Source organism: Petromyzon marinus, chromosome 1 (genome assembly GCF_048934315.1).
Source record: "Petromyzon marinus isolate PM22_M1 ecotype Great Lakes invasive population chromosome 1, UKy_Petmar_22M1.pri1.0, whole genome shotgun sequence".
NCBI classification, from domain to species: domain Eukaryota; kingdom Metazoa; phylum Chordata; class Hyperoartia; order Petromyzontiformes; family Petromyzontidae; genus Petromyzon; species Petromyzon marinus.
In genome coordinates this window covers 10,876,711-10,902,279 of record NC_133667.1, presented here as the reverse complement: position 1 = coordinate 10,902,279, position 25,569 = coordinate 10,876,711, and the positions used below count along the sequence as shown (strand labels likewise).

Here is a 25,569-nt window from a genome sequence, read left to right as displayed (position 1 = left end):
AGTTCTGAGGCCAGGCGTTTATCTTAAGTGATTTAGGTTTGATTGTTGAGACAACGCCAAGTGACTGATTTACTGGCTCCGTGCCTTGACATGGCCATCATGCCCCCTGATAAGAGACACCGAGCCTCGGGGCTTGAACCTGTGCCATCCGAGGTGCTGGTTCGGCGTCTGTGACACCCAGACCTCGGCCTCCTAATAGATGCATGCAGCCCCAGGGCTCAGACCCAGGAACTTAAAGACGCTGACTTGTTGCCATGACTCTCGCGTCAGCACACTGCGATGCTGGTAAACATCCAAGTTAAGGGTCAGTCTCTGGGTGGACCTTGATTGCACCCGTGGTCATTTTGCATTCACTCTCCTGACATAATCTCCAGCCTCAGAGTTTGAACTTGGCGATTAGACATCGCACAACTCTCTGAGAGACGCACAGTCCCAGGGCTCGAACCCAGGTTTTAAAAGTTGCTATATCATTTGCCACAAAACAGACATTGACCGAATGAGTTACGCGGCACCTGCGGCTTGAACCAAGGACCCCTGAGCCACTGGCATAAGCATCATTATCCTAAGACACCCAGCTCCTGGACTGAAACCCATCACTTGTCTGGTGCTCACTCGGTGTCCTTGACGCAGACATCGTCCTCCTGAGCGGACGCACCCTGCGACCTTGGCTCAAACCCAGGCCCTCGAGGATGCTGGCTCGGTGCCTTTACATGGTCGTCATCCCACCGCGATACAGTCGCCTCGCGTGTTAAGCTACGCGATTTTGAAATGGCGCGTGAGATTTAATTTACACTTATTTTCGTTATGCGCGCACTGTTATTGAAATAACGCTCTCCAGCGCCGTTGGCCATGCTGCACGGAACGTGCTGCGAGCTAATCCTTAGTCGGGGCAGCAAAGTTGAGTGGTGATGCCTAAGGTGCGGTACTGACAACCACAAGCGCTGGCAGTGTCAGTCAGCATCTCTCTCCCAAGCCACTCTTCAATCCTACCCTCCACCAGCCACAGTATGCCACACTCAAGCATCTCACTACGTGTTCAAACATCTTTTTGTTTAACTTTTTAAACTTTATTTTAATTAGGCGTTAATATATGCGTGGTAGTATTGTAAATAATACGTTAATGTAAGCGGTGAAATATGTAGACGGAAGAATTGGGTTTGATAGCGTGCCCTCTCTCTATAACCCCCAAACGTTTCCTTTATTTATTTTGAGAAAACTACGTTTAATGTACGGGGTGTTTTCAAGAGGCACAATTCCTGCCCCCTGCCCCCCCGCGTAAAACGAGAGGTGTAGTTGTAATGAGAATCGGCCAGCAAGCAGGACTTGACCCCCGGAACTGTGAATGCTCCTGCAGGAGGAGGAGGAGGCATTGAACGAGATCGGCTATGACGACATCGGAGGGTGCCGGCGGCAGCTGGCGCAGATCAAGGAGATGGTGGAGCTCCCCCTGAGGCACCCGGCACTCTTCAAGGCCATTGGCGTCAAGGTAATAATGTCCCGTTAACATCCCGTGCTGGGCAAAGGCCTCTCCACGTGTCTTCCACCACTCTTCACGATCTCTTTGCCGCCCTCATCCAGTGAGCTCCTCCAGATGTTCTATCGTCCTTCCATCCAGTGAGCTCCTCCAGATGTTCTGCTATCGTCCCTTCATCCAGTGAGCTCCTCCAGATGTTTTGCTATTGTCTCTTCATCTAATATGCTCCTCCAGATTTTCTGCTATCGTCCCTTCATCCAGTGAGCTCCTCCAGATGTTCTGCTATTGTTCCTTCATCCAGTATGCTCCTCCAGATTTTCTGCTATCGTCCCTTCATCCAGTGAGCTCCTCCAGATGTTTTGCTATTGTCTCTTCATCCAGTATGCTCCTCCAGATTTTCTGCTATCGTCCCTTCATCCAATGAGCTCCTCCAGATGTTCTGCTATTGTTCCTTCATCCAATACACTCCTCCAGATGTTCTGCTATTGTCCCTTCATCCAATACACTCCTCCAGATGTTCTGCTATTGTCCCTTCATCCAATACACTCCTCCAGATGTTCTGCTATTGTTCCTTCATCCAATACACTCCTCCAGATGTTCTGCTATCGTCCCTTCATCCAGTGAGCTCCTCCAGATGTTTTGCTATTGTCTCTTCATCCAGTATGCTCCTCCAGATTTTCTGCTATCGTCCCTTCATCCAATGAGCTCCTCCAGATGTTCTGCTATTGTCCCTTCATCCAGTGAGCTCCTCCAGATGTTCTGCTATTGTCCCTTCATCCAGTGAGCTCCTCCAGATGTGCTGCTATCATCTCACAATCTTATTTTATGTCTACCGCTGTCCCTCCCCTCCATTGGCTTGCTATATTTACTACCCAAATGCCAATTTATTGTAATTACTTCCTAAAGTATATCTGTTGTACTTATTTTAAAATCTCGAATCCTAATTTTTACTGCGGTCTCTATCTGTCTGACCCAGCCACGGCTCACATCGGTGGCATTTAACTGAACTGGTCCTGGGGCCTCCCCGCTAGAGTTCCTTGAATGAGAACGTGGTGCAGTGTGTTAGTCCTCAGCAATGGGGAGACAAAAAGGTGGCCAGCCACAGGTGACTCTGGCTACACCGTCCCCCCTCGTGCGTTCTCAATAGGTGAGCGCTTACAGAATTTTCCTCGACCAATCTGTGAGAGTATACACCGCCGGGATCTTTGCCTTTGTTATTCACAGCCGCCCCGCGGTATTCTGCTGTACGGGCCTCCTGGCACCGGCAAAACCCTCATCGCCCGCGCCGTCGCCAACGAGACTGGGGCCTTTTTCTTCCTGATTAACGGTTAGTTGCCGTGACAAGCCCAGACGGGTGACAAATTAGAGCTGGGCTCTTGAATTATTTTAACCCGTTTCCGAGACGTCCTGCAAGTTGCGGGGTGCGTGTCCCGTATACCGCTGGATCTCGGAACGGGCAAGCGGTTCAATGTTCATTTAATTTAGACGAGGCGTAGCGCTGTTGGTTTTTAAAGACATTGACCTCACTGCAGAGAACTGTAGCGACGTGACCGCAAGCTCGGTGATAACTGGTGCCAAACTGTGCCACACGGCCTCCCGCGTGGCATTGTGGGAGCCTCGGTACGTATTCCGACCTGGCATAGCGATGACGTCGGCATTCAATGAGCTGGGATCACGCTGGGCCTGGTTCGGACGGGGGTTTCCTGTCTTTGAGAGGCAGCATTTTGGGGTGGCCACCATCATTAAAGGAGCCTTGGTAATTCACCAGAGAAAAATCATGATTTTTAATCTCCAGGTTGATTCATGGACTTGATTGACTTAACGTGCCACCTCTAGGCATGGTTGGTTAAGTTTGGTTCGTGAGATGGGAGGCCACATGGTTCATAGGGCTGGCACTGACCAACAACGATGAGATCCAACCCACAAAAAAAAAACAACTTTAACCGTGAATAATATTGGTCACAAAAGCCCACGTGTTAAGATGAGATCCTATGTTCGAATCTGGCCCTTCGCCATCCAGGTTATCACGTGTAGCAAGTTGTTGCTCTCAGCTTGGTCGCCAATGACTGCACGGGAAAGGTCACGTTCAAATGAGCTTTGTCGCTTAATTTGACTTTTTTCCGGCTCTCTGAATTAAACCTTTTTTTTATTTTCTTTGCATTCAATGAACACACTCTTCACAAGGTATATAAACAGTGTGCCCATCGTGTTGGTTTAAAAGGATGACTTAATGTCACGACTCGATGCCTAGAGCTCACATTTTGGAGGGGAGGTGGGCGGGGGGAAATTGCCAACAAAAACCTTCGGCGAGGCTGCATACTGTAATGTTTGTGGAAAGCAGCACGGGGTATCTCGGGGGGGGGGTGGGGGGGTCGATGCGTTACTGACGACGTCGATTTTGCGGTCATCCAACTCAGGTCCCGAAATCATGAGCAAGCTGGCGGGTGAGTCGGAGAGTAACCTGCGCAAGGCCTTCGAGGAGGCCGAGAAGAACGCTCCGGCCATCATCTTCATTGACGAGCTCGACGCCATCGCGCCCAAGCGAGAGAAGGTTGGGCGCTGCGCTCGAAATGTACCGCTTCGTTACAAGCTAATGTTGCCGCCAATCGCAATCGGCGCGGTGGCTAGGAGATGTTAACTACCTCGCCTGGTATGCAGGAGGTCGTGGGTTCGATGCCGACCCTGACAATGCCTGTATTTTTGGAGCTCTACGTGTTTCTCTCTCCTCGTGGTTGCGTGGGATTTTCTCCCGGGTCTTCCGGCTTTTTTCCCCCACGTTTAGAAACATTTGTTCGGAGTATTTGGCTGCTGGAAATTTCCACGTGATGAGCTACTCCACTGGGCTATCATTTGTGGCCAGGTCGCTTCTGTAAAATAACTATATAGCTCAATGGGCGTCCCCTGGTAAAATACAAATTGTTTAGCTTGGGGCACGGTGATGGTTAAGTGCCTATGATCAAATCGCCTGTGATCGTCACGGTCTCATCCTTATCCCCAAACCTACGCACGGTTTAACCTGGACCGTGCACGGATGGGCGATCACCAGCATGCATGGAATAGGTTTTATCGGCTGTGGTCAGCCGAGTGGAGTGCAGCAAAACCGACGGTTGTACTGTACTTACATGATTCCCCCACGACGTGCACCACCTTCGCCGACCTGCACTGACCAGCGTGGTGAGGCAAAGTTGAATAACCCCCATGACCTGTACGATACGTCGAGGCCCTCATTCGGCAGTGGACTGACAAATAGGACCGTACAAGTTGCGTGTACTTGTAAAACCACGCTCGTGTACCCGCTGCGTTGCCTTGTAACCTCGTGCCCCTCCCCCCCCCCATCCCCACTGTGTTCCATCTCCGGGTCTCCGCGCTTCCTCCCCCACTCCACCCCCCCCCCCCCATGGGCCCCCTACTCCACCCACCCCTCCATGGCCCCCCTACTCCACCCCCCTACCCATGGCCCCCCTACTCCACCCCACCCCATGGCCCCCCTACTCCACCCCCCCCCCATGGCCCCCCTACTCCACCCCCCTACCCATGGCCCCCCTACTCCACCCCCCTACCCATGGCCCCCCTACTCCACCCCCCCCCATGGCCCCCCTACTCCACCCCCCTCCATGACCCCCCTACTCCACCCCCCCCATGGCCCCCCTACTCCACCCCCCCCTCCATGACCTCCCTACTCCACCCCCCCCCCATGGCCCCCCTACACCCCCCTCCATGGCCCCCCTACTCCACCCCCCCCCGTCCTCCCGCGTGCGTTGCTGCAGACTCACGGGGAGGTTGAGCGGCGCATCGTGTCTCAGCTGCTCACGCTCATGGACGGCCTCAAGCAGCGCACCCACGTGGTCGTCATGGCAGCGACGAACCGGCCCAACAGCATCGACCCCGCGCTGCGCCGCTTCGGTAGGAACGCCCCCCCCCCCCCTCTGCCTTCAAGGCCTCTCCGGCAGTCCTGCGGCGATCCCGCAGACGCGCTCGGACGTCGACCCCCCGTTTAGTCGATCGTCGACATCCACGTGTCCGTCACGTGTCCGTCACGTGTCCGTCACGTGTCCGTCACGTGTCCTGCGCTGCGCACACGCGTGCGTGCGTGCGTGCGTGTGTGTGTGTGTGTGCCTCGTGTCTCCTAGTCTCCACGCGTTCGTGTCCCCCCGCACCCACGTCCTCTCACCTGCCCCCCCCCCCCCCCCCCCCCCACCCCACCCCGTGTGCCACCGCTGTGACCAGGCCGCTTTGACCGAGAGGTCGACATCGGCATCCCGGACTCGACGGGGCGACTGGAGATCTTGCAGATCCACACCAAGAACATGAAGCTGTCGGTAGACGTGGACCTCGAGCAGGTGAGCGCTGGGGTGTGCAGAGGCGCAAGCTTTCTGTGGTGGTCACTCGACCGGCGATTCTATTTTACTCATCACAATTCGGGGGGTCGCGGTCCGATTCCAGCATCGATACTTTTTTAGGCCTTGTGTTTTAACCGTCTCGTCGGTGCACTTTTGTTCCCGCCGTGAGCTTGAATTGAACAGTTTCGCCTTGTGCAAGCACGATTTGTCGTGGTTTAACAATGCATTGATTTCATTGTTTTGCATTGATTAAGCTCATGATACATGAACCATATGTATGTATGTAGGAATCAGTGTTTTTCAGTTCATGTGTATGTTCTAGTTAATGGGTTCATGTGACCCCTGCATCTGCTGGAGACTGCTACATTCTCGATTCTTAAACAGGGAATTTATTGTCGAATCAAACCGCGACCTTTAACAGTGACAATTCACTGAATTGGCGGGGGTGGGGTGGTGAATTGCTACACCTCTAATTGATTTGCATAATGGGGCACCCGACACCTGATTTGATCACCCGGTCGCCACCGATTTATCTTCCCTCAAATTTCGGCCAAAGACTGTTGACTCGCTACAGTTTGTTTGTATGTATGTTGAACTTCTTTCGCACTGCACGTAGCCAACCGTGCCAATCTTGGAGATGCAGGGACGTGTGGATATGGGGTTTAGTTAGGGGGTGCCGACACCCAGAGTTTGAACCCAGGACCTCGTTGTGTATCCGACGCAGGCGCTCTTGACAGTTTTATTGCCACCCTGAGCCACGCTGCACCTGCGATTTAGCACGATTGGCTATGCAAGGTGCGAAAGATGTTCAACATACTAACACCCGGTCGGTCACCTCTGTTTAACACATCAGCCTTCGCAACCGACATGATCTATAATGAAGGTTTCTTGGGCTGGTTTGCGTGAATATAAATGCGTCGGTAAAACCCACCGCCACCCGACACAGCCAATTAGTAAGGTTTGTCACGTAAACAAAACGTGCCAATTACGTTACTAGTGCAGCACACCGGTGTGTTGGAGAGTAAACCTGCGACATTTACAATTCGAGTACGATGTTATGCCGGCAATTCCAATCAGCCTCATCGAATTGGCAATGTTGTGGGTTTACACTCCGTCACACCGGTATGCTGAACTAGTAACAAATTGGGCAGGTTTTGTTTTACGTAACAAACCTGAGTAATTGGCTGTGCCGGGCGGTGGCGGGTTTAACGGCACATTTAATGTTTGCGCGAACTAACCCGACGTAAAAAAAAAAACCCCTCTCGTTACGGTCAACCTCTGGTTTCCCCCGCCCCCTTTGATGTGGACGACGGGCAGATCGCGAACCAGACGCACGGCCACGTGGGCGCCGACCTGGCGGCGCTGTGCTCAGAGGCCGCGCTGCAGGCGATCCGCAAGAAGATGGACGTCATCGACCTGGACGACGAAACCATCGACGCCGAGATCATGAACTCCCTCGCCGTCACCATGGACGACTTCCGGGTGAGTGTGTGCGTGGTGGCGGGATGTTAACTGCCTCGCCTGGCCTACAGGAGGTCGTGGGTTCGATCCCGACCCTGACGATGCCTGCTGTATATTTAAGAGTTTGCGTGTTCTCCCCGTGGTCGCGTGGATTTTTTCCCCGGGTCCTCTGGTTTTTCCCTCCACATTGAGAAACATTCGCTTTAGAGTACTTGGCTGCTGTAAATTTCCACGTAAGCCACTTGATCCCAGCTATCATTTTTGACCAGGTCACTTATTAAAAAGAGCTGCATAGCTCAAGGGGGCCTAACCTGGTAAATAAGAATTGTTCGTGATTTATAGTATGCGTTTGTGTGTTGGTGGGTGGGGAATGATAGAGTAGCAGTTAGGGTGTTGCATTACAAACCTGGTGACCCAGAGTTCGATTCCCGCTCACGGCCAACACCAGTGATAATTATCTGAACTGTTCCTGGGCCTCCCCTAGGTCGACTCAGCCTCAAATACGTACCTCGTGCGATGTGTAAACATCGCCACTAGGGAGACAAAGGCGGTCGGGCGTGGTGCTGGCCACCCACCCCCTCGTGTACCGTGCCAGCTTTCATAGGTGTTACTCGTTCGCAGCACTTGCCCCAACAGTCTAATAAGGCTACACGGGGTATCTTTGTCTTTGTATGTGTCAGTGGGCCCTGGCCCAGAGCAACCCGTCAGCATTGCGCGAGATGGTGGTGGAGGTGCCCAACGTGACATGGGAGGACATCGGTGGCTTGGAGAGCGTCAAGAGGGAGCTGCAGGAGCTGGTGCAGGTGCGTGTGTAGTGGGTTGAAAAACTAGAAGGGAACTTCTCTGAGGCAACACAGTTTTATTTAAAAGTTAAACTTAACAGAGAGGGGTAACGGCCCCTCGCACCCAATACACTGTGGAGGTTACTCCCCAGTCTAATACGCCTCTCACTGGCTAATCTACGAGTCCTCCGTGAGTGAAGCTTGAAATTTCACTGGTATATAAGCTTAGAGCCGACCCTTGGCAGGGGTGTGGCACTGCCCTTGGGGCTCTTCAGTCTCCAGGAGGCTTCTTGTCTTCAGCTGGACGACGACTGCTGGGAGCGTTCAGAGGTCCGGCTTTTATAGAGAGCCGTGGCTCGCTCCGCCCCGGCCACACCTTCCTTCTCGAACCTTCGAGAAGGATCTGGGGGTGATGTCATCCCCCAGCCCCCCTCCTGGGGTCTGGGATCTGCCCCTTTTACATACCGTTCCATACGGTAACAGTTGGGCCCGATGGCCCATAGTCTCCCAGCACTGGGGCTCAGTCCCTCTGTTGCCCCCTATTGGCCTGTGGCCGGTATTGCCGGCAACTGCATGGGAACGGCGCATCTTGGCCCAATAACACCGTTACACGTGCATCTGCGAAGTTGTGTATGTGTGTTCTCCTGCGGGTGTGTCTTGTGTGTGTAAATGCGTGTGGAATGATGGCGTAGCAGCATCGGTGACCATTATCTGAACCGGTCCTGGGCCTCGCCGAGGTCGACTCGGCCTCAAATGAGTACCTGGTGTAGTCTTTAAACATCGCCACTGGGGAGACAAAGGTGGCCGGGCGTGGTGCTGGTCACCCACCCCCTTGTGTGCCGCGCCGGCCTTCATAGGTGTTCGTTAACAGCACTTGCCCCAACAGTCTGTTAACGCTATACGAGGGATTTTTGTCTTTTTGAAGGTAGCTGTCATTCTACTTGGTATCTGTCAATTATGTTGATGTTTCATTGTCTAGGGTTTGATTTAAATGATTACAGTAACCTATTTAAACCAGATTCGTTTAATATCGTTGCATGCACTGGTAAACCACACACGGGAACATGACTTTAATACAAGCAAGCCTTTTATTTATTTAAAGCCAGAATATCAGCCGTTAATATGCAATTGGTGTTCAGTACAACAGATAATACCGTTACAAAGGTATTGGTATTCATCAAAAAACAATCCACATAAAACAATCCAATATCAATAAGTAATATTTAAAAATACTTTTTTTAAAACACGCTTTAATGAAATGTACCATACGAGTAATGGTAGAACTCCACGACTCCAGGAAGTGGCCTCGAAGCTTGTCATAACGTACAGTGAGGGAAAAAAGTATTTGATCCCCTGCTGATTTTGTACGTTTGCCCACTGACAAAGAAATTATCAGTCTATAAATTTAATGGTAGGTTTATTTGAACAGTGATAGACAGAATAACAAGAAAATCCAGAAAAACGCATGTTATAAATTAATTTGCATTTTAATGAGGGAAATAAGTATTTGTCCACAGAAGCAATCAATCAATCGGATTCCAAACTCTCCACCATGGTCAAGACCAAAGAGCTCTCCAAGGATGTCAGGCACAAGATTGTAGACCTATAGAAGGCTGGAATGGGCTACAAGACCATTGCCAAGCAGCTTGGTGAGAAGGTGACAACAGTTGGTGCGATTATTCGCAAATGGAAGAAACACAAAAGAACTGTCAATCTCCCTCGGCCTGGGGCTCCATGCAAGATCTCACCTCGTGGAGTTGCAATGATCATGAGAACGGTGAGGAATCAGCCCAGAACTACACGGGATGATCTTGTCAATGATTTCAAGGCAGCTGGACCATACTCACCAAGAAAACGATTGGTAACACACTACGCCGTGAAGGACTGAAATCCTGCAGCGCCCGCAAGGTCCCCCTGCTCAAGAAAGCACATATACATGCCTGTCTGGCGTTTGCTATTGAACAGCTGAATGATTCAGAGGACAACTGGGTGAAAGTGTTGTGGTCAGATGAGATCAAAATGGAGCTCTTTGGCATCAACTCAACTCGCCGTGTATAGAGGAGGAGGAATGCTGCCTATGACCCCAAGAACACCATCCCCACCGTCAAACATGGAGGTGGAAACATTATGCTTTGGGGGTGTTTTTCTGCTAAGGGGACAGGACAACTTCACCGCATCAAAGGGACGATGGACGGGGCCATGTACCGTCAAATCTTGGGTGAGAACCTCCTTCCCTCAGCCAGGGCATTGAAAATGGTTCATGGATGGGTATTCCAGCATGACAATGACCCAAAACACACGGCCAAGGCAACAAAGGAGTGGCTCAAGAAGAAGCACATTAAGGTCCTGGAGTGGCCTAGCCAGTCTCCAGACCTTAATCCCATAAAAAAATCTGTGGAGGGAGCTAAAGGTTCGAGTTGCCAAACGTCAGCCTCGAAACCTTAATGACTTGGAGAAGATCTGCAAAGAGGAGTGGGACAAAATCCCTCCTGAGATGTGAACAAGCCTGGTGGCCAACTACAAGAAACGTCTGACCTCTGCGATTGCCAACAAGGGTTTTTCCACCAAGTACTAAGTCATGTTTTGCAGAGGGATCAAATACTTATTTCCCTCATTAAAATGCAAATCAATTTATAAAAATTCTGACATGCGTTTTTCAGGATTTTATTGTTATTCTGTTTCTCACTGTTCAAATAAACCTACCATTAAAATTTTAGACTGATTCATTTCTTTGTCAGTGGGCAAACGTACAAAATCAGCAGGGGATCAATACTTTTTTCCCTCACTGTAAGGGACGTCAGTTGAGCGTGGACAATTAGCCCCAAGCCGAAACATAACATGTAAAAAATGTTTTTAAAAATATATATTTTTTTATAATAGAATATAGTATTGTCATCAGTATGACATATGTATACCAAGTTTGCAGTCGATACCACATTGGGAAGTGGGTTAAAATTGAGTTGCAAGATTTGAGGATACAACAACAGACAGATTTAAATAAGAGCGTGTAAATAATTAAATGTACATGCACGACTAAAAATGCAACAAGGACTTGATACCACAGACCCGAAATAGTTGTGATACTTAGCGATGAATCGATTTCAAGCACAGTCTGGTATCCTGAGCTGCAGTTTAGAGTATTTGGCTGCCATACATTCCCACGTGATAAGACACTTCGTCGTGCTATCATTCGTGGCCACGTTTATTCTGAAAGAGCTATGCAGCTCAGTGGGCCTTGACCTGGTACAAAATAAAAACAATGGTTGAGCTTTGTGCAGTCACTGAGCAGGCGTCTTCTCTTGCCTGTAGGAGGTCGTTGCACACAACGACCTCCCTAGGGTGCAGCACGATGCCGCGGTGGAAACAAAAAAAAACGGCCACGCGCGACCAGTGGCAGATGGCACCTTGATCAAATAACAGAAGTGAACTTTTTAACCGGTCCCGGGCCCTCCCCTTGGGTGACTCGGCGTTAGACGAGTACCTGGTGCAGTGTGGAATCAGACCGGCACTGGTGAGACGAAGGTCGGCAGGCGGTGGTATTGGTGGCCACCCACCCTCCTGGTGCGCCATGTTGACCTTCAAAGGCGCTCTCTTAACAACACTTGCCCCAACAGACTGTCGAAGGCGATATCGGGCATATTTGTCTGGTCTTTGTAACTGTACGCACGGGCAGCGGTAGTGCAGTGGGTTAGCGAGCTTCGGCTCCGAACTCGGTGGGCCGAATTCGAATCCCGCTCTTTGTCATCATCAATAACAAATATCTGAACCAGCCTCCCCGAGGTCGACTTTACGGGGGATCTTTATTTTGTAAATGCGTGTGACTGCGTGCACGCGCGTTTCTGTTTACGGGTGACAGTTTATTTGAATCGTCGGATGGGGCGAATTATTACAGCTCCCCTTACCCTCTGCGCTCAGGACTTTGCCTCTCACACCCTCCGCTGTCATTCGCAGCCACCGTCCCTTCTTGGCATCCTCACCACGTGCCTCTCAACTCTCACCCCTCAACTTCCCCCCCCCCCCCCACCTTTCCCCACCAGTACCCCGTGGAGCACCCGGAGAAGTTCCTCAAGTTCGGCATGACGCCCTCCAAGGGCGTGCTGTTCTACGGCCCGCCGGGCTGCGGCAAGACGCTGCTGGCCAAGGCCATCGCCAACGAGTGCCAGGCCAACTTCATCTCCATCAAGGGGCCCGAGCTGCTCACCATGTGGTTCGGCGAGTCGGAGGCCAACGTGCGCGACGTCTTCGACAAGGTGGGCCCCCCCTCCCCCCCTCTAAGCCCAGGGGTGGTCGCAACCAAAATAACAAGAAGAGGTGTTTTTTTGTTTCAAATCCGGTGAAAAAAAGTTTCTATTTCAAGAGCCGCCAATGCACGCGATGGATAGGAGACGGTGGTCCTGAATAAATAACGTCACGACGCAGTGCTTGACCCCTCTCCCGTTCTGAGACGTCTGAATGTTGCAGGGTGGCTGTCCCATTCGCTCTTGAATCTCGGAACGCGCAAGCGGTTCAGCATTAATTTTATTTAGAGGAGGCGGAGCACCGCTGTTTTTAGAAACGTTCTCTTCGCAGAGAACCGTAGCGACACGACCGCGCACTCTATGATGGCTGGCGCCAAAATGTGCCACACGCCCTCCCGCTACGGCCTTTTACTTTCGATTCTTTGCTGATGACGTACGTGTACATCAACGGAACGGGAAATGGTTAAAGAGCCGCATGTCGCCCAGGAGCCGCAGGTTGCCGACCCCTGTCCTCGGGTCATCGCGTAACTACGGTAAAGCCTCGCGCGTCCCGACTCGCTGGGGACTGGGGTGAGGGCGCACATGTGAATTAGGTCAGATACGTGAACCTCTGTAGGGTACTGGACAAATGTAATGTGCATAATAAAGTTTTTTGGGTTAGATCGCGTAAGTATAAATGTGTCGCGATCGAACCCAAAAACCTTTATTACGAATAATATTGGTCGCGAAAAAACCTACGTATTAAAATGGAATGTGCAAACCGTTTTCGAATGCGTGACAGTGCTTTATTGTGCTTAGAATATGCACATGCGATTGAGAAAACATTAATGCCTGTGAAAAGGACAGGTTGTGTGAACATCTATAGAACATGACCATTACACCATGCTGCACAATTGCTGTACTGGGCATTGGTGGTTAATTGGTCAGGGCGGACATGTGATGGATGGATAATGGCCTGTTGTATTGTGACTAATAACTCGGAGCGCTTTGACAATCCATTGAGTGACGAAGGCCTGCCTACCCCATGCCTTGCGATGGGAGCTGTTTGCGTGGTATGTCACCGCGCTCAACAGCAGCGCTTGCTCCAACAGTGCTACGTGGGTAGATCTTTGCGCGAGCGTGGCCGTGGACCCGTCGACCCGAGTTTGAGTCCCATGCGTGTGCGTACGTACGCGTGCGTGCGCGAGCAGGCGCGTCAGGCGTCGCCCACGGTCCTCTTCCTCGACGAGCTCGACTCGATCGCGAAGGCGCGCGGAGGCGGCGTCGGGGACGGTGGCGGAGCGGCCGACCGCGTCATCAACCAGATCCTCACCGAGATGGACGGCATGGGCGTCAACAAGAACGTCTTCATCATCGGGGCCACCAACCGGTGAGAAGCGCCAACCGGGTCTGTCGGTCGCTCGTGCCGTGGGGGTTGGGGGTTGTCCCCCCTCAAGAGACCGAGCAGCATTGGCTCTATTGCCGAGAGACACGGAGGTTGATCCGTCAGCCTATCACTGTCAAGAGACCGTGTCTCTTTCCCACACCTCCGATTAGCACGGTTGGCTGCCTACAGTGCGAAAGAAGTTTGCACATTCTTGATTTGAAGCTTTCGTGACTGCAGGAATCCATACTCTTTGGTTCTTTCGGTTAAGTCACGTAGGTGTAAAATAAATTAAATCACGACGTTTCGGGCGCAACACAGGCGTCCCGTCATCAGGTGAGACGCTTGTTGTGCGCCCGAAACGTCGTGATTTATTTTATTTTATACCTACGTGACTTTACCGAAAGAACCAAAGAGTATAAAGTTTGTACATATTATATACGTGTCAGAGGTTGGTCTCTCAGTTTATCATTATCCAGAGACACAGAGACCAGCCCGCCAGTCCATTATTGGGTATAGACACCCGTGAGTCTGTCGAAACCCCGTGTCAACCTATGATCAGAGGGAGGTTCGCTCATTCTCCTCTGCTGCTCCCATAGTCTGGAACTTCCTTTACCCCATCCATCAGTGCTGTCCGCGTGCCCCTTTTCAAGTATAGGCTCATGACCATCCTTTTTTCTTCTGCCCATGACTGGCCATCCCTATCTGCAAAATTTATCTGCCCATTGTTTCTTTGCAGCATCTTGAGATGTGATCGCATTCATGTGCCTTGATGAATTCAACCTATTATACACGATGGAGGCACCGTGGCGGACAGATGTTAACTCCCTCGGCTGGTATGAAGGAGGCGGTGCGTTTGATCCCGACTCCATGTATATTTGGAGTTTACACGTTCTCCCCTGGGTCGTGTAGATTTTTATCCGGGTTCCTCCGGTTTTTCCTTCCACACTTGGAAACGTACGTTTTTAGAGAATTTGGCTGCAATAATTTTCCACATGATGAGCTGTAATTTGTGGCCAGGTCGCTTCTGAAAAAAGAACTATATTGCTCAGTGGACCCTTCCTGGTAAAATAAAATTAGGTGAGTTTAGTCTACATTTAAGAACCTGTAATCTGCCCCTCTATTATCGAGAGACTGCCTTTTGGAGACTACAGTCTCTTATCCATTGTTGCCTTGAGACCCAGTCAGAGACTCTTCTGTCTATAAGTGTCTATAGACCCAAAAAGAGAGAAGTCTGTCCATCTATTTTTGTCTCTACTGGGTTGAGAACATCGGGTCGCAATACTGGAAAACCTAGTTAAACCACAGATGTCCTGGGCCCAAATTTGAACCCAGCATCTCAGCCGTACTGGCTTAAGAAGCAGGCATTTTTTAAAGTCTCATAAGCCACCGGGCCATCTCCTAATAATGACCCTCTAACTTTCTTCTTAACAGTCTACTGAAATTTTGATTTAAAGCTTTCGTGACTGCAGGGATTCATATTCTTAGTTCTTTCGGTAAAGTCACGTAGAAGGGAAACAATAAAATAATAAAAATATAAAACAATAACATTCTCACGACGTTTCGACTGCAACACAAGCAATCATCATCAGGTGTGAAAACCACAGCAAAATTTTTTTAAAAAAAGTCTACTGAAAAGTGTAAAAGTGACGGCTCCATATCTTGGTGAGAGGTAAAGGATTCCATCCGTGCATTGAGGTTGGGAGACACGTAGAGGCTTTGGTATATTAGATGTTGTTTTCCCTGTCATATCATTATTATTTTAGAGGGGTATCTATAAATAGATCACCCTGTAGATGCCTGCTTTGTGCCGGGATGGGTCTTCTAGACTTGATCCCTGCAACAGCCTAAAGCAGTGTTGCCCAGGTGTCACTCTTGCAAATGAGACTCATTCTGGTCTCCTGAGTTCTCACCTGCTTTAAACATAATACATTTGAACTTAAAACCTTTTTGGACCTTGCTGCCCACTATCAGCCCTCAGCAAAATGTCACAGACCACCATGCAGCAACAATGTATACCTCTAATTACGTAAAATTATAAATGCTTTAAATCGTAGAATTCGCAAAAAATTCTGTGTTCCTTGTAAATCTTGCGTGGTATCTATGAACTATGTTTTATTTTACCAGGTAAGGCCCACTGAGGTATAGAGCTTTTTTCAGAAGCGACCTGGCTATCAATAATGATAGCTAAACGAATTGGCTTATGTGGAAATTTATAGCAGCCAAATACCCTAAACGCACGTTCCTAAATGTGGAGGGAAAAACCAAAGGGCCCGGAGAAAAATCCACGCGACCACGGGGAGATCAAGCAAAGTCCAAATATACAGCAAGCGTCAGGGTCAGGATGGAACCCACGACCTCCTGCATACCAGGCGAGGCAGTTAACATCTCGCCACGTTCCGTGCACTGCTTTTCACGATCCTTGCGGGATAGGAAGTGGTCCATGGCGCAGAGGTTTGGGGGGACCGGTGGCCTGGAGAACTCCCCATGGCTTCAGGCAGGGTTAATGTTGACCGAGCAGCGCTGTGGCTGTGTTCACGTTCACAGGCCCGACATCATCGACCCCGCCATCCTGCGCCCGGGACGCTTGGATCAGTTGATCTACATCCCCTTGCCAGACGAAAAGTCTCGCACCGCCATCCTCAAGGCCAACCTGCGCAAGTCGCCCATCGCAAAGGTAACCCGTCAGGAATGCAGTCATTCATCCACGTCAAGGAATATGAACCATCATCACGTGAACTCCGGTCATCCTCGCAGCAGCGGCTTTTGGCTAGCCATCGAACGAAGACGGTCACCTCATCGCGCACTCTCAAATGCGCTTCTGTGGCCATTTGGAATGCTCTTCCTTCCGATATTAGGAATCCACTGGAATCCTTTCAACGTTTTAACCTAGATTGAAAACTCTTTTACTTAAAAACTGCTCTTTTTGTTTAGTTTGTCAGTCCCCCGCACCTCCGATTAACGTGGTTGCGCTACGTACGGTGCGAAAGAAGTTCAACATACATACATACATGTCCCCTCCACCCACGCCCCTTGATTCCCCCTTCCTATTTGGTGGATTTTCATGATCTGGTAGTCGCCATACAATTGTGGAGCAAATTGTTTCGTCTCGTTCGTTACTACCTCGTTTGTATTGTTTACGTGCCTTGCCTATAATTAGAGTAAGCCGTAAGTATACGATTTGAGGCATGATAACCAAATGTGTTCGTGCCAGCGTGTGTGTTCGTAACTGTGTTCGTACCTGTGTGTATCTCCCATGTTGCAACAGTAGGGGGCACAGTTAGTGCATGTGCCAGTCAGTAAACCTATGGCACCTGGGTCTGTCCCGTAACCTCCTGTCAGCGAGCCTTCGCCACTTCCACGTGGCCTCAAATTGCATCTGACCTGGCACAGGCGCTGGAATATAAAAGCTGACTGGAATAAAAGCGGACACTCGCCAATCAAAGCAAGGGGAAAAAAGGGGGCATGCTACTTGACCTTGACATGACCTTCTCGATCCACAAATTAATCGTTGCCATTGATTAAACGTTCGCGGATCTGCTCAATGATTTGCCCGTAGAATTTAACTGAAGACAAGTTAATTACAGTCTCCCACAACGCCACATCACGTCGCTACACCGCCCTTGCTCTTGAGCAGCTTTTTTGGTTTATTTGATGTTCATTTTATTCTCGTGTATGTTTAAAAGGTAAACTTCACGGACAGTAACCGCATTATTGTGGCCGTTTAGATATTGTTGCGTATGTTTTAAAAAGGTAAGGAATCGATGTTTTTGGGGGCGGAATCGATGTTTTGGGGGGCAGAATCGATGTTTTGGATCGTGTGACACCATGACACTATGGATGGGCAAAGACGCCCACTCTCCCAAGTGTCCACTTTTATTTCACGTCAGCTTTTATCGTATTACAGCGCCGTGGTGAAGTCACCACAGCTTAGTGGCGAATGGCAGCTGCTGTTGTTGTATCCCCTTGTGCTTGCACCTACCCAGGTGTAGTGTAGCGGTTAACGCGCTTGCGCTAAGAAACCCGGTAATACGGGTTCGATTGTCCTCGCGGCCAACGGCAGTGACGATTATCTAAACCGGTCATGGGCCTCCCCGAGGTCGACTCGGTCTCAAATGAGTAACTGGTGCGGTGTGTAAACATCGCCACTTGGGAGACAAAGGCGGCCGGGCGTGGTGCTGGGCACCCACCCCCTTGTGTGCTATGCCGGCCTTCAAGGTGCTACTCGCTAACAGCACTTGCCCCAACAGCCTGTTAAGGCTATATGGGGGTTCTTTGTCTTTGTTCGTACCTAGCCGCTGTGTGTATGTTCATACGTATGAACATGCGTTTCCATGTTCCTTTCTCCGTGTTCTGATACCTGTGTATATCCCACGCGCTCATGTGCACTCACACCAACCTGTGTGTGTGTTCCTACCCGCGCGTGTGTGTGTGTGTGTGTTCGTACCTACCCGCGTGCATTTGTGCTCGTGTAAAGGGGGGTGCCACGGTGGCGAGATGTTAACTACCTCGCCTGGTATGCAAAGGGTCGTGGTTTCGAGCCCGACCCTGACACCTGTATATCTGGAGTGTCTCTCTCCCTGTGGTCGCGTGGATTTTTCTCCAGGCCCTCCGGTTTATCCCTCCACATTTCAGAATCGACGTGCGTCCACAGAGTATTTGGGTGCCGTTATAAATTTACAGGCGATAAGCCACTGCATTGATCGATCATTCGCGATAGCCAGGTCGCTTCTAAAAAGGAGCTAAATAGCTCGGTGAGCCTTACCTGGAAAAATAAAAATAGTTTTAAGTAGTTTATAGTATTTCCACGACCTCATGTGTAACCCCCCACTTCCCCAACTTGCTCTCGCACGCGCTCACGCGCCCGACGCAGGACGTGGACATCGGCTACCTCTCCAAGACTACCAACGGCTTCTCGGGCGCCGACCTCATGGAGATCTGCCAGCGCGCGTGCAAGCTCGCCATTCGCGAGAGCATCGAGGCCGAGATGCGGCGCGAGCGTGAGCGGCAGGGCAACCCGGACGCTGCCATGGTGAGAGGGGCGGGGGGAGACGTCCGCGCGTGGGGTCGTAACGCACCCATCGACACCGATCGAAGCACGGATCGACGCACCCACGCCACCTCTCGTTTCAGCTGTGTGGTGCAATCCGCTTGTCCGCGTTGCGTCGCGAAATAATTTAATGTGACGCGTGTAACAATTCGGACAAATGAACCACCGATAACCCATCGTCACGTGAACTCCGGTCGTCCTCGCAGCCGATGGCTTTTGGCTCAGTCATCGAACAAAGACGGTCACCGCATCGCGCGCTTTCGGATGCGCTTTTGCGGCCGTCTGGAACGCTCTTCCCATATTAGGAAGCCACTGGAGTTATGCACTTTTAAATTCAGATTGAAAAATAATTTCTGTACACGATCATGTTTTTGCTACCCGTCGCGTCTGCACTGCTAACGAAAGCCGTTCCGTAAACAAACGCAAGTTGGAAAATGTCACGTACATTTTTTCCCTCATTGTCCGCGATGGATATGTTCCGGAGATGCTCGTGAATAGCAAATATCGCGGATAATGATATTGGCTTACGGAAAGCTATCTTTTTAATGAATTGCCTGAAATAAATCCGTAAATAATAAATGTCACTTTTATATCTCGTCACTTTATCTCTCATCACTTTCCTTCTTTCTCACCCTCTCTCTCGATGCATTCGTGTAGAATTCCAGAAGCGATTCGCGCGTAGCCAAAATCGCGGATGACAAGCTCGCGAATAATGCAGGAACACTGTGGCCCACGCTTGCGCATGTTTTTTTCCCCAACCCGTTTACGTGAAAATTCGATTGATCTAATGCGAATTTCGTTTTTGAATCGCCAGGACGTGGAGGACGAGGACCCCGTGCCCGAGATCCGCCGCGACCATTTCGAGGAGGCGATGCGCTTTGCCCGCCGCTCCGTCTCCGACAACGACATCCGCAAGTACGAGATGTTCGCGCAGACGCTGCAGCAGAGCCGCGGATTCGGCAGCTTCCGCTTTCCCGGCGGCCAGGGCGGCCCCGGCGGAGGCCAGGGCGGCGCCGGTGGTGGCGGTGGCGGTGGCGGCGGCGGCGGCGGCAGCGGCGGCATGTACCAGGACGATGGCGACGACGACCTCTACAGCTAGAGATGGCGCAGCAGCAGCGACAGCAGCGGTAGTGCGGCGCACGACGGGACAGATTGCTCGACGACGTTGACCTCCGGAGGCAGACGTGACGGGGTAGCGTACGGGCACACGGCGGCCCAACACGAGGACGACGATTACTACGATGCCCTCTCGCTATCGATCGGGTTGAGGGGTACCTACGGCCGGTGGGCAGTGCCCGGACCACCGCCCCCTCCCCCCATATCTTTATGTTGATGTCGCAATGGCCGCAGCACACGCGAAACGGCCCGCAAACAACGCTAATCCTGCACTGCAGGCATGTTGGCCGCTCTGATCGGGTACTGGAGGGGGGGGGGGGAATCACTTTCATCCTGGCAAACACTTTCTGATTTTTACTGGGCCAAGTCAATTCTTTCACTGGACGGGCTTCTTGCATCGACAGAAGGTGACCGGATCCTTGTGTGTGTGTGTGTGTTAACGTGTGGCTGCCAGTGGTGTCTGAAATTCTAATCAGGCACTCGGTAAGGGCAAGGTTCCTCCACCCCTGCTCTAGAGTGTGTCCAATGATGTGCGCGGTGTAACATACGATGGGCACACACTGGGATGACGACGACGATGACGACGATTAAGATGTCCCTTGGCCACGATGTGGAATGGAAGTCCACCGACCGCGCGTTTCATCGCGCGCGACAGACGTCACGAAGTCCCCCCCCCCCCAACCCCCACCCGGCCTCCCATCGATTTGTTCGGCTTACGAGAATCGATTCGTTTCCGCAGCGCGTTTTATCGCCTCTCTCGTGTTTCTCATCTTTATTTCCGTCTTGTTCGTGTAGTTTTAATTTCCGCCGTTAGCCTAAATATAGCATTTGCATATCATGTGCGCAGCTTATGATTTGTACAAATCGGAAAGAATCGATCGTCGCTCTCGCGCCTCGGTGCCCTCATCTCTCGACCTGAGCGCAAGAATCTCATTCGGCCGACGAATCGATACGTCGTTAAATTGATGACGGATGCGCTTCCAACCCGGGGGACGACCACAATGATGCTCGCGAAGACGGCCTGCAGAGGGCACGCTACGGCGTGCGGTTGTCGTACACAACAACTATTAAGGTGAGCCTCCGCCAGGAAAGTAGTGACCCCCTCCGGCTATCGACGGGATGCTGTGATTTACAACGGCATGCGCCAGCATATTAGAGATGCAAGGAATTGGCCCTCCGTCAGTAATTCTGACAGGTGATGTGTTTTATTTCGATGATTGGTTGTCATCGATCTTATTACTGATCCCCGGGTTGATGAGATGTGATGAGAAATAGCGTGGCAGGAAAGGTGTCAGAACGTGCTGATATACAGTGAGGGAAAAAAGTATTTGATCCCCTTCTGATTTTATACGTTTGCCCACTGACAAAGAAATGATCAGTCTATTATTTTAATGGTAGGTTTATTTGAACAGTGATAGACAGAATAACAACAAAATCCTGAAAAACGCATGTCAAAAATGTTATGAATTGATTTGCATTTTAATGAGGGAAATAAGTATTTGACCCCTCTGCAAAACATGACTTAATACTTGGTGGCAAAACCCTTGTTGGCAATCACAGAGGTCAGACGTTTCTTGTAGTTGGCCACCAGGTTTGCACACATCTCAGGAGGGATTTTGTCCCACTCCAAGTCATTAAGGTTTCGAGGCTGACGTTTGGCAACTCGAACCTTCAGCTCCCTCCACAGATTTTCTATGGGATTAAGGTCTGGAGACTGGCTAGGCCACTCCAGGACCTTAATGTGCTTCTTCTTGAGCCACTTTTTTGTTGCCTTGGCCGTGTGTTTTGGGTCATTGTCATGCTGGAATACCCATCCACGACCCATTTTCAATGCCCTGGCTGAGGGAAGGAGGTTCTCACCCAAGATTTGACAGTACATGGCCCAGTCCATCGTCCCTTTGATGCGGTGAAGTTGTCCTGTCCCCTTAGCAGAAAAACACCCCCAAAGCATAATGTTTCCACCTCCATGTTTGACGGTGGGGATGGTGTTCTTGGGGTCATAGGCAGCATTCCTCCTCCTCCATACACGGCGAGTTGAGTTGATGCCAAAGAGCTCCATTTTGATCTCATCTGACCACAACACTTTCACCCAGTTGTCCTCTGAATCAGCTGTTCAATGGCAAACGCCAGACGGGCACATATATGTGCTTTCTTGATCAGGGGGACCTTGCAGGCGCTGCAGGATTTCAGTCCTTCACGGCGTAGTGTGTTACCAATTGTTTTCTTGGTGACTATGGTCTCAGCTGCCTTGAGATCATTGACAAGATCATCCCGTGTAGTTATGGGCTGATTCCTCACCATTCTCATAATCATTGCAACTCCACGAGGTGAGATCTTGCATGGAGCCCCAGGCCGAGGGAGATTGACAGTTCTTTTGTGTTTCTTCCATTTGCGAATAATCACACCAACTGTTGTCACCTTCTCACCAAGCTGCTTGGCAATGGTCTTGTAGCCCATTCCAGCCTTGTATAGGTCTACAATCTTGTCCCTGACATCCTTGGAGAGCTCTTTGGTCTTGGCCATGGTGGAGAGTTTGGAATCTGATTGATTGATTGCTTCTGTGGACAAATACTTATTTCCCTCATTAAAATGCAAATCAATTTATAACATGCGTTTTTCTGGATTTTCTTGTTATTCTGTCTATCACTGTTCAAATAAACCTACCATTAAAATTATAGACTGATAATTTCTTTGTCAGTGGGCAAACGTACAAAATCAGCAGGGGATCAAATACTTTTTTCCCTCACTGTACACGCACAAATAAACATCTTGAGTCGCCAATGAAGCTGATGTTCGCTGCAAAAGGGAAAATGCAAAAACTGTGTCCCTCAGGTCGGTGGGACGTGAATAATTTTTTTTGCGCGAGTAACGTCGTTCCAAAGCTTATTCAGTTATTATTCAACCCCTACGAGAATATTTCGGTTTCTTTCAACGTCCCGTTAATGTTGTGCATCGCGCCATTTGAGTTTTTTCGGCCACGGGCAACCAATGCCCCTTTTGTCGGGGTTTACGCCTGGGATGTAGCAAACATTGAAACCTTTTTTGTTGTTAAATTCAATGGTAAGTAAATTTTGCATAGCGGAGTATGTTAATTTTTTCGCGTTGCGTGTTTGAGTTTATTTTCTGCGGAAACACATTGCTACGATGGGGCTCTTAATATAGACAGCAGAAGAAATTGTACACAAGAACACACACACAAGCGATGAAAACTTTTTGGTTTTCAATAGAATCTATCCATTTGATAAAACAGCCCTCAAAATACCTGATTGCGATGCCTCTAACACGGCAATTCAAAATACTTAACACGATCTTGGAACACTCTGAATATCGTAAAAGCGGTGGCTCCGCATCTTGCAGTCACATGTTGAGAGGAAAGTGAGACGGTCATTATGAGGCCAATCGTTTGGGCTCGAAATCTGGTCACCTCCAATCACAGTTGTTGCTACCATTAACATGATGCAATGTTTTTTTTTAACCCATCTTGATCATGATTGGAAGAGAAACATTTCTGCTCTTCGGTTGACCAGAAATCACAGTGGTATAGATATATATACACACACACACGCGCACGGATCACCGCGTATTTTCAGTGTTTCTACACGAGCCACTCTTTCTCTGCCTCCCGTTTCTCTTCTGCACGCGCGTATCTTTCAACCCAATGGCTAATCCGTGGGATCCCGTCCGTTCCTGTGGCCTGTGTTTACATGTGGTGTAGCGTTTTTATTTGTGGTGGTAATATTGATAATATAATTTATTGTTCAGTTTTAGTGTTAAGTTCAGCGCTTTTTGTTTTTGGTCGCAATGTATCGCATCAGTTTATAACTTTTGACATCCCCATTTTCACATTGGATAAGGAAGTGGAGGTTTTTATTTCGGTATCCACAATAACGCTTTTATCTGTGACCCGTCTGTGACATTCCTGATAGCAGGAATGCTTTTTTACACTCTCTGTCTGCTTTTTCTATGAAAGTGCGAATTCGCTGGATGATTTGCGAATGGTCCGACCACGCACCCCAATAGGCGTCACGGATAAGAGGGTTGCGGATATGAGGAGTCCTTTCCGCATAGTTTTTCACCAGCATATGCGATCCATACCTGTCAATCCCTTATCATTTCCTGCCTTATTACAGATCAATTTAGACCTTATTGGTCACCCCATGCCCCTTATAAATCTCAATGTTTATCCTACAAAGTCCCATCACAATGGAGAAACACAAATAGACACATTGTTTTGCCCGCATTGAAACGGCTGTACGCCGTATGGACCTGAAAACTCAATTTCCCTGTTCAAGAATACGGAGTTATAAACCGTATGGGTCGACAGGTATGGTGATCGGACTCTATCAACAACTGCATTGGCATTTGTATTTTTCACGTTTGGGTGAAGCTAAAGCCGCTTCTTATTCCCTAACCTTACGACCCCCCCCCCCGCAACCCCCCACCCCCTCCCAAAGCCGTAAAGAATTCCCGCACTGAATCTGATGCGATTCCCACATTCGTTTTAAGCGTGAATTCCGAAATCATCTCGAGCTGGAATCGCATCCAAATCTAAACCCCGAATTGCATACGAGCACCTCCGATTGCCGCACTCACGTTAGTACGTACATGCTGAACTTCTTTCGCACCGTACGTAGCCAACCGTGCTACTCGTGGGGTGCGGGGGGGGGGGGAAGTGCGACAAGTATGAATACAGAATAGAAAGCACAGTTCACATGGTGGTGTGGAAAGTCAATGTCTACTGATTATTGCTGGGACAATGTGTTCTCTGCTTTAGCAACCCCAAGGTATTGTCAAACTCGTCCTGATATATAATAGGTCCATCGTTCACAACCGCCGCTCACAATCTCTCCATTTCCCTTCCACTGCCTGTGGAGCACTGCCACTTTGCACCGTTACATTATGCACTTGGACCGCATGTTTTCAACGCTTTAAAAAAATGCTTTTGCAATTTTAAGTTAACGGGAGCTGCTAGCCCTCGACCGTGCCGCTCTTGCCTATTTTCAATTCGCTTCACTGTGGTGTACCCAAGTGCAGCCTTTTGAGGTTTGGGTTGTTGGTTCTTTGACCACGTGTCACCACGCACGCTGGTCAGGTGTGTGTGGGGGTGAAGGTTGATGGTGTGGAGCACTGCCCTCTGCTGACAACATAGCCTCGCCGTAACTCAAAGAACGCTGGCAAAACAAAGTTAATGCTTTCACAAAGGTGACGGTGTTGGATAAGTTATTGCGATGATTTCTAACCAGTTTTTGCTTAGCAAAACAGGCTGTTGCGAGGTCAATGTAAGCCGAACTTTATTTAGAGAGAGGCCTTCGCGGCACGTAGCTTAAGACAACTTAATTTTACGTGGTTATTTTTGCACTGGCCCCTTTGATCTAGTTGGTTACATCCTTGTTCAGATGTCCGTTGGTGTGCGCTTTCTTGAAGTTGTATAGGTATATACGATTCGTACGTTGCGCTCATCTGCCAAAATAAAACAAAAATGTTATCGACCCTTCTCTGTGACCGGCTATTTTTTTGAGTGTTTTCTGTGGCATGTTTTGGAACCTGGGTGACATAGCTGGGAGCCAAGTGAAAAATTAGCGGTTGTTTTTTTCACCCTTTTAGTATCCGGCATTGGCAAAAAAGCATGGTTAAGACAATACGTCCTAAACTATAAAGTAAACTTTTTTTTAATTTTTACCAGGTAAGGCCCACTTAGCTATATAGCTCTTCTTCTTTGGTTATTTCGGTAAAGTCACGTAGAAT

At 49.8% G+C, this 25,569-nt stretch overlaps 1 protein-coding gene across 1 annotated transcript in view; it reads left to right on the top strand.

The window, feature by feature from the left end:
- The window catches only part of LOC116942284 (transitional endoplasmic reticulum ATPase-like), a 35,065-nt gene extending 9,752 nt beyond the window's left edge, over nucleotides 1-25,313 (top strand). Inside the window, exons 6-17 of the mRNA XM_032953994.2 lie at nucleotides 1,355-1,486; nucleotides 2,699-2,801; nucleotides 3,892-4,025; nucleotides 5,242-5,377; nucleotides 5,702-5,814; nucleotides 7,132-7,296; nucleotides 7,956-8,078; nucleotides 12,095-12,307; nucleotides 13,486-13,664; nucleotides 16,206-16,335; nucleotides 18,532-18,690; nucleotides 19,523-25,313. Coding sequence (XP_032809885.2) covers nucleotides 1,355-1,486; nucleotides 2,699-2,801; nucleotides 3,892-4,025; nucleotides 5,242-5,377; nucleotides 5,702-5,814; nucleotides 7,132-7,296; nucleotides 7,956-8,078; nucleotides 12,095-12,307; nucleotides 13,486-13,664; nucleotides 16,206-16,335; nucleotides 18,532-18,690; nucleotides 19,523-19,807 — 1,872 coding nt within the window. The 3' untranslated portion in view covers nucleotides 19,808-25,313. The remainder of the gene's footprint in view (nucleotides 1-1,354; nucleotides 1,487-2,698; nucleotides 2,802-3,891; nucleotides 4,026-5,241; nucleotides 5,378-5,701; nucleotides 5,815-7,131; nucleotides 7,297-7,955; nucleotides 8,079-12,094; nucleotides 12,308-13,485; nucleotides 13,665-16,205; nucleotides 16,336-18,531; nucleotides 18,691-19,522) is intronic.
- Nucleotides 25,314-25,569: the final 256 nt, after the last annotated feature.